At 35.2% G+C, this 8,010-nt stretch overlaps 1 protein-coding gene across 4 annotated transcripts; it reads left to right on the top strand.

The window, feature by feature from the left end:
- The first annotated feature begins 867 nt into the window (after window positions 1-867).
- LOC120086991 (serine/threonine-protein kinase tricornered) lies at window positions 868-7,671 on the top strand. 4 transcript variants are annotated; one of them, XR_005484395.1, is made up of 14 exons: window positions 868-1,274; window positions 1,935-2,109; window positions 2,210-2,293; window positions 2,850-3,091; window positions 3,245-3,470; window positions 3,943-4,022; window positions 4,760-4,844; window positions 5,045-5,176; window positions 5,267-5,380; window positions 5,829-5,876; window positions 6,075-6,162; window positions 6,860-6,904; window positions 7,003-7,332; window positions 7,451-7,671. XR_005484395.1 is itself a non-coding variant. In XM_039043834.1 (13 exons), the coding sequence occupies exons 1-13, from the start codon at window positions 1,132-1,134 to the stop codon at window positions 7,033-7,035; spliced, it is 1,488 nt and encodes a 495-aa protein (XP_038899762.1). In that variant the 5' UTR covers window positions 868-1,131; the 3' UTR covers window positions 7,036-7,671. The 4 variants fall into 4 exon arrangements, 3 of the variants coding, with proteins under 3 accessions (XP_038899762.1, XP_038899760.1, XP_038899761.1); XM_039043834.1 differs by having other exon boundaries at window positions 6,860-6,897; window positions 7,003-7,671; XM_039043832.1 differs by having other exon boundaries at window positions 7,003-7,671.
- Window positions 7,672-8,010: the final 339 nt, after the last annotated feature.

Below are 8,010 nucleotides of genomic sequence, written 5' to 3'. Positions count from 1 at the left end.
CAAACATTTGATACTCTGAGAAATAGGAAATATTAGTTTTGAAACATATTTAGGGGTATTTGGAACCGTAATGGAATGAATTTGTCATATAATGTAATCCAAAACCCATGTTTGGATTGAACATTTTGGGTTCGATCTGTAATACCAAATTCATTTCATTCCCACACTTTTTAACACAACATTTTTTTTTACCACTTTCACGCTTCATAATTCAATTTATGTTTCACTCTCGATTATTTACACATCTTAACATTTTTTAGATTTTTAATGATATTGATTCATTCCAGCACACCAAACAACTCCTTGAATATATCATAAATTCTACTCATGTTTGTACATCATATCAAATTCTCTTGTCATCATTTGTGACATAAAAAATTATTTTTATCTTAAACTGCCCTTAAATATTCAAATGACGAGGTGGCAGAGTATTTGTACGTTATATTTTACAGTTGAACAGTGGAGTTGCATGTGGTGCGACGCAGGAGAGACAAACCCGTTGTAAGTAACAAATCCAAAGCACGGACAAGATTAAAAGAAAAAAAAATGAACTGACGGGGAGAGCAAGAGAGTGGGCGACACGTTCCAATCATGGAAAACGATGAGCGGGTGAAGTCTTACGGTTTTCACGTACTAAAAATGCGTTAAGACGTCATTTCACCATACGACAGCGATGCTTCTCCTTTCCTACGGGTCCAACTTTCCCACACTCGCACTACAAAGCGCGTGAATATCACTCGTTTCATCACAGCACCCTGAAAAGAGCTGCAATTACCTACAACGCCAGATGATGCTACAAAAGTAAATCTCCCAATGCTAGAACGACACGTGGATGAGCGGAATATTTAAAGCCAAGCGGCCTAAGAAAGAAAGTCCGAGTGGGATTGAATGTGTTTCCACGCTCGAAGCAGCAGATAAGAAAGAGGGGGCTAAGCCTGAGAACTTTTTCAGAATGGGTTTTATGCTCTCACTGAGGTTTCTCTTCCAGTTTTTCTACCTGTTGCTATAGATTACTGCTTCTTCCGATTGAGGAAGTTCGTTGGAGTCGGCGGCGTTGATTCGGTCTGTTTTCTCGTCGGCGGTTGCATAGAGTGTTGTTTTCCTTTGGAGGTTTATTTCTACGGATCTTAAATGGAGGATCGGGAGGAGGAAGAGAAGGCAGAAGAAGAGGTGCAAGGTTCCAGCCTGACGATGGAGAAAGTGGCGGCTGCTAAGAAGTTTATAGAGAACCACTACAGAGCTCAGATGAAGAACATTCAAGAACGGAAGGAGAGGTACTTCAATTTCCTTAGCATGCGCTTCTTTGATTCTGAGGAAATGTAGGAAACTTATAGTTGTTTGAACTGAACCGTTGAATTCGTTTCTCAATTGGGTACGAGCTTATTAATTAAGCCCTTCGTTTTACTGTAGCAACGTCGGTATGAGATTGAGATCTCATTGTATTCTCTCGCACTTCACTTGCTGTGTTTGGCATCTTTGCAATTGTGGTATATTAATTATTGTGTCTCTTAGTAATTATAAACTCTAATCAAACGATCTTAGCATCCGTATTTGGTTCATTTGAATTTTCCTTCCTACTAGTAATGTAGGATACTAAAGAAACTATGCAGAGTTAATTGTCCGAATTATCATGCTTCCCTAGCTCATATTTGTTTTCCGGGTTAAATCGTTCCATTTGGAAAGAATATTGTAATGTTCGGAAAAAAGCTAAGCCAAAGGGAAAATTCTTTAGGTCCGTTAAACCTCTTTATGGAAAGAGTGCAAGGAGCGTCGGGAGATGTGGTTTTTTCACCGACTCTAATCTTCAACATTTGAATCGTGCTCCTAGGCTCATTTGTTTTCTCAGTCTTTCTTCTTGCCAGGACTGTTTCAATTTAGATATAAATTTGGACTTCTGGACTCATTTTTTTTTTTCAATTTCTTTTTTATGGAAGACGATGGATGTTGGAAAGAAAGTTAGCCTCATCGGATGTGCCTAAGGAAGAACAAATCAATCTCATCAAAGATTTAGAGCGGAAAGAAACTGAGTTTATGCGACTCAAAAGGCACAAGATCTGTGTTGATGATTTTGAGCTTTTAACCATCATTGGCAGGGGGGCTTTTGGTGAGGTTAGTTTATCATGCTGCTCTTTATAATATTATTCAGTTTCTTCAGTCAATTTTCCTTTGATTTTTAAATGATTCGATTGTTATGTTTGGTTCATATCAGGTTCGATTATGTCGTGAGAAGAAATCCGGTGATATATATGCAATGAAAAAGTTGAAAAAATCTGAAATGCTGATGAGGGGACAGGTAAAATGTGATTTTGAGTTCTCCTAAATTCAATTACCAAGGTAGAATTCATCATTTTTTTTCATTTGCATGTCATTTGTTCAATTATGTTCAAGCTATCACCATTTCACTGACATGGAATAAAAGTTGATCCTTCCTTTGCGTTTAGATGTAAGAATTGGTGTTATATTCTTAGAGATGTCTGCATGGCACAACAATCTAGTTGGACTTGGTAATAATATGTTTGTTAATGGGAACATATGCTGGATAGCCTTTTCATGCCAATTTGACAATCTTATCAAGTTTTCGGATGTCAAATTCTTGCTCATGAATGTTTATTTGAATCAACTAGCACCAGTAATTTTTTTTTGGGATCAAGCTCCCTAGTATTGAGAGGAGCATACAATTAAATTTGAGTTCTGCTATATATGAACTCTGTAAGGTCATGAGCTGTCTTTGTGGAAATCTTTCTGACTGCTTTAGTCTCTGAAAAATGTCTTTGTGTAATTTGAATTATAAATTTGGTTTTTGACCTTCAATGTTATCCTTTATAATTGTCTCTCTTGTTGCTTTATAGGTGGAACATGTTAGAGCAGAAAGGAATTTATTAGCTGAAGTTGCCAGCCACTGCATAGTGAAGCTTTATTACTCATTCCAGGATGCTGAGTACTTGTATTTGATCATGGAATATCTGCCAGGTGGAGATATGATGACTCTGCTTATGAGAGAAGACACATTAACTGAAAATGTAGCTAAATTTTACATTGCACAAAGTGTTCTAGCAATAGAATCCATCCACAGGCACAACTATATTCACAGGTTCTAATTTTGCTTCTGTTTTCATGCTTCTGTTGAACTAGATAGCCGAAAGATGTGTGACCATTTGAATCTATACATTCATTGCTATTTTTATTTTTATTTTCATAGTGGAACTCAAGTTGTCCTAACACTTTAATATCTTTCTTATCACAGGGATATTAAACCTGACAATCTTCTTCTGGACAAAAATGGTCACATGAAACTTTCTGATTTTGGTCTCTGTAAGCCGCTGGATTCTCTAACCCTATCAGCACTACATGAAAATAAAGCCATGGATGATGAAAATTTGGCAGAACCAATGGATATTGATGATAATAGGAGCAGTTGGAAGAGTCCCAGTGAACAGTTACACCATTGGCAAATGAACCGGAGGAAATTGGTATGGTAATTGCCATCACGATTTTTTTCTGAACGGCAGCTAAACTGCATTTGAATAATCTCTATAAAGATTAGCACAATATGTTATAATGTGCATTTTTAGATATAGTGCAGATGTACTGGTTAAGAGTATAGATCATTGATATAGTTGTACAATATGCTATCCAGCTACAATATCATTGTATTTCTGGAGCATCTAGTAACAAACTGCCGAGGGGGTAATAGGTGTTATTACGTTTGACTTTCATCAATATTGAAATGATGCCTCCATATGACATCATGCTGCCTAATGGTCAAGAATTTTTCGCCTTATGTTTATCTATGTTACCTAATCTCTAAAACCTTTATGTGTTACTGGAGATGCCACATACTTAAAAGGATGCGATAACTTAGTTTATACTGTGCCAATTAAATAGTTTTAAACAGTTGGGCTCTGTTATCGTTCATACCTTTTCCTCCTTTCATTTGAACAGGCATTTTCAACCGTTGGAACACCGGATTACATAGCTCCAGAAGTATTGCTTAAAAAAGGATATGGGATGGAGTGTGACTGGTTAGTTTTGGCATATTTTTGCTGACAATTATCAAGTTCCACTCATCCATTTCCACAATTGTTGATGCATACTAAATCTGAACAATATTTATGGAATATCGCAACATTGTAAACAAAGATTTCCGTTAATAACTTCCGCATCTTTGGTTGATGTTATCACTGTTTGCATTTTATGGATGATAGTGATTCTTGGAAAATTATTTTAAATGGTAAAACTCTTGAAAATATTCACAAGATATAACAAAATTTTAGAATTATCAAACGTTGATAGACCCTGATAGAAGTCTATCAATGTTTATCAGTGTCTATCATTGATAGTTATAAAACTTTGCTATATTTTATAAATATTTTGGTTTATTTTTCTATATTTAAAAACAGTCAATGATTCTTTTCGTAGGTTTTAGTTGTTTTTCAGATATATTTTTGTTGATCAACTAACATCAAATTTTTTCTGCTCAACATGATAATAATGTTCAATTATTCCAACAATAAAAATATACTGTATGGAAAGAAACAAGAAAAAGTAAATTTAGTTGATAACTTATTGTAAGCACATTGAAACCATTCACAGTTTGAACCCCATCTACATGAAGCTAGAAGGGGAAGAGAAGTATTGATCAACTAACATGCATGGTTCTTCACTTCTGAACGAGATATTTTCATCAAACTTTTTTATCAAGAAGTAAAGCATATTGTATTCATGTCTTCGTTATTCTGTTTAACCGAATTTCCCTCAGGTGGTCCCTCGGTGCAATTATGTATGAGATGCTCGTAGGTTACCCTCCATTTTACTCCGATGATCCAATCACCACTTGCAGAAAGGTAAAATGCGCCTTAATTTTATATTGTAAAGCTTTAATCCGTTAGTTTTTCAATATCCAATGTTTTTCTTTTCGACTAAAAGATTGTGATTGAACCTCTTTTACCTGTACACTTGTTGCATCTCTAGAAATGGATGGAAATCTTATCCAAAAGAAATTGAGTGGACAGGAATAGTAAACTAATTGACCAATTACTGACAGATTGTTCATTGGAAAAATCACTTGAAGTTTCCAGAAGATGCTAAGTTGACAATTGAAGCAAAGGATCTCATTTGTAGGTTGCTATGTGATGTTGAGCATAGACTTGGTACTGGAGGAGCATACCAAATTAAAGTAAGTTTCCACTTGTTAGAACAATCAAGCATTTATGGGTAATATTTCTTTTTATCTTAGCAATTTATAGGAATGCACTGTATGCTTCAGGCCCATCCTTGGTTCAAAGATGTCGTCTGGGATAGGCTTTATGAAATGGAGGCAGCATTTAAGCCTGAAGTCAATGGAGAGCTTGATACCCAGAACTTTATGAAGTTTGATGAAGTATTTTCTAGATACCTATATTCTTCATCTATACATAACACACTTGCACACGCCTGCATGCGAATGTGTAATTTTTTCAAAATTTTCTTTACATTTGTAATATTCTCTAATGTCGTCTTATATTCAAGTCCACAACCACTGTACTTTCCTCTTTCGAGTTAGCAACCATGCTAACAAACATGTTCTTATTATGATCCTGCCCTTTGCACTACTGAATATCTCAAGCCTTTTCATTTTTTTACTATGTGTATAATTAATTCCAAACAAATTTACACGCATAATACATGATTATCCTTGAACTCTGATTTGTTCCAAGTCGCAAGAACACATCTATTGACAACTTGACTCGCACTTGCACTTTGAATGCTGAATTGCAGAATGTTCTGATGCATTTGTGTTGTGTAAACTAACATCATTCTAATAATTGACTTTTTTACTATGATTTTAGTTGGATCCACCTATACCAGGAAAACGTGGCTCGGGACCGTCAAGGAAGGTTTGTAACAGTTGCATTTTCTTCTTTTCGTGAGAAAAAATTCTGCAAATAAGCCATAGGGGATATTTTCTACAGAAAACCCTCGTCAAACTAATACATTACAATAAACAAGTATATAATAATCTTAGGCAGGTTACTTTCTCAATATATGTATGCTTGTATAGTATATAGGTTTGAATTAGTATTACTTTGTTGCAGATGCTGTTGACTCCCAAAGATCTCAGCTTTGTTGGATATACATACAAGAACTTTGATGCTGTCAAAGGAGGGCTTCATGGATCACTTGGTAATTCTTTTGATTGGATCAGTTTCGTTCCAATTATTTAAACGAGCGAGTGATCGGCGATAGTTTAAAATTTGAAACTCGTTATAAATTTATAATTTAACCTAGAAGAAGAATATAGTATTCTGAGCCAGCCCTATTTTAAGAGGTGCATAGGAGGGCCATAATAAGTGTGCATCTAGTTTATTTCTAAAGAAATAAGAAATACGTTGTCTATAGGCCGATAACATAAATAATTTCTTAAAAATTCTTTCAAGTTTCACCATCTTATTATTCATTAACTATATAACATTCCATTCTGCTTCTGCACTTGGGAGGGAAAAGAAAACTTGTTTTTTGTGTGATCTATGCTTAAAGCCGCAGAGGATCATTGGACTTCAATGGGTTTTCATGCCTTATACATCATTCTCAGAATATCGTACATATGAATCATCCTCTTGTTAATTTTAAAAAAAAGTCTGATCTCATATTCAAGTGGGTAGTTTGGCAATCATTTAAATAACCAAACCATCCTTGATCCTTAATCTAGAACTTAAATCTTTTGGGATTCATAATCATTTCAATTATATTCTGATTTAACCCCATTTCTTTTCTTTATTCTCTCACAAGATGTCTGATTTTAAAACTTTCCCGCTTAGTTGATTGTTATCCATTTTGAGGCAAATCTTTGACCAAACTTCTTTCAACTCGAATGTTGCAGATTCTCAGAGATTATCAATGAAACAGCCTCCAATAGATGTATTAAGTAATAGATCTTGTGCTTGATATTATTCATACCTTTTTTCTTTCTCAATCAGCATTGTATACGTTTATTTAATTTTATGGGTTGATTTGTTCCTGCAGATGGCACTGGGGGAGACTACACAACCGAACTAATAGGCAATGACACCGAAATGCAGATGGTAGCAGTATCAGGAGACCCCATGTTGCCATAAACATAATGGTAAAACGAAAGGCGAGCTGATTGATGTGCATATCTTTTTCCTCATTTGCCCGCTAATCTAATTAGGATTATGAGGGTAATTGGGGTCCCTGAAGTCTGCATTTTGTCGTGTAATGCTGCCCATTCAGTTACGGTTTACAATACAAAATGGATATATAAAGCAAAACAACAATGCCTGAAGAGTTTCTAATCATGAGAGACCAGCTAAGTAATCAAGCACTTGGTGAAAGGTAAGTAGGGTTTTGTGCATTATATTATTATATAAAATGTAACTTAGAGCAGAGTCATGTAACTTTGTCCTAGCTGCCCAGGTTGGCAATGTTTTAACTTTGCCTTCTCTTGTGGCAGTTCTCTTTGGTCAAAGTTCTCTTTTCTTCCCCATCAAGGGAACTGGATAGCCATTACTACAGAACTATTATTATTGTGATCATGTGTGATGATGAGGTTATGTTGAAAACAAACATATATATTTTAGTTGTGAAATTTTGTATGTTTTTTATATTATATTTTTGAGGGGCAGGTCGATTTGAGGTTAGACCTGGCCCACTTTACATCCTCATTTCTTGACATTCTAGGATTTGTTTTGTCCATTTTTGGTCTTGGCAATTTCGGTGGCTGTTTCTTATCTTAAAGAATAAGGTGCATTTTAATTCCTGTTCTATGATATGGCTATAAAACCTAACCATTTTGTGTTCTCATTGCAAACGGACTTCGAATATTCGAATGTAAGCATTATGTCAGCTACACAAGAAAATATCTTGGCTTAGGAAGAGGATATTTTATTTAACTTTATGCTTAATACTTTGTACTGTTTGTAGGAACATAAGGGCAACCTTTTTATAGCATGTTTTCTCACTTGGGTTGGTTACTTTGCATACCATTTGTTGACTGATTTCTTCTGTTTGACT

This window comes from Benincasa hispida, chromosome 9 (assembly GCF_009727055.1).
Source record: "Benincasa hispida cultivar B227 chromosome 9, ASM972705v1, whole genome shotgun sequence".
Taxonomy (NCBI): Eukaryota; Viridiplantae; Streptophyta; class Magnoliopsida; order Cucurbitales; family Cucurbitaceae; genus Benincasa; species Benincasa hispida.
Note: the sequence above shows the minus strand (reverse complement) of the source record. Positions and strands in the feature narration are given on the sequence as shown.

Coding starts and splice junctions, on each gene's coding strand:
- LOC120086991 (XM_039043832.1), top strand. CDS start 1,132: ATGGAGGATCGGGAGGAGGAAGAGAAGGCAGAAGAAGAGGTGCAAGGT. Junction 3,092..3,244: donor AGGCACAACTATATTCACAG/GTTCTAATTTTG, acceptor TTCTTATCACAG/GGATATTAAACCTGACAATC. Junction 5,177..5,266: donor GAGGAGCATACCAAATTAAA/GTAAGTTTCCAC, acceptor TGTATGCTTCAG/GCCCATCCTTGGTTCAAAGA.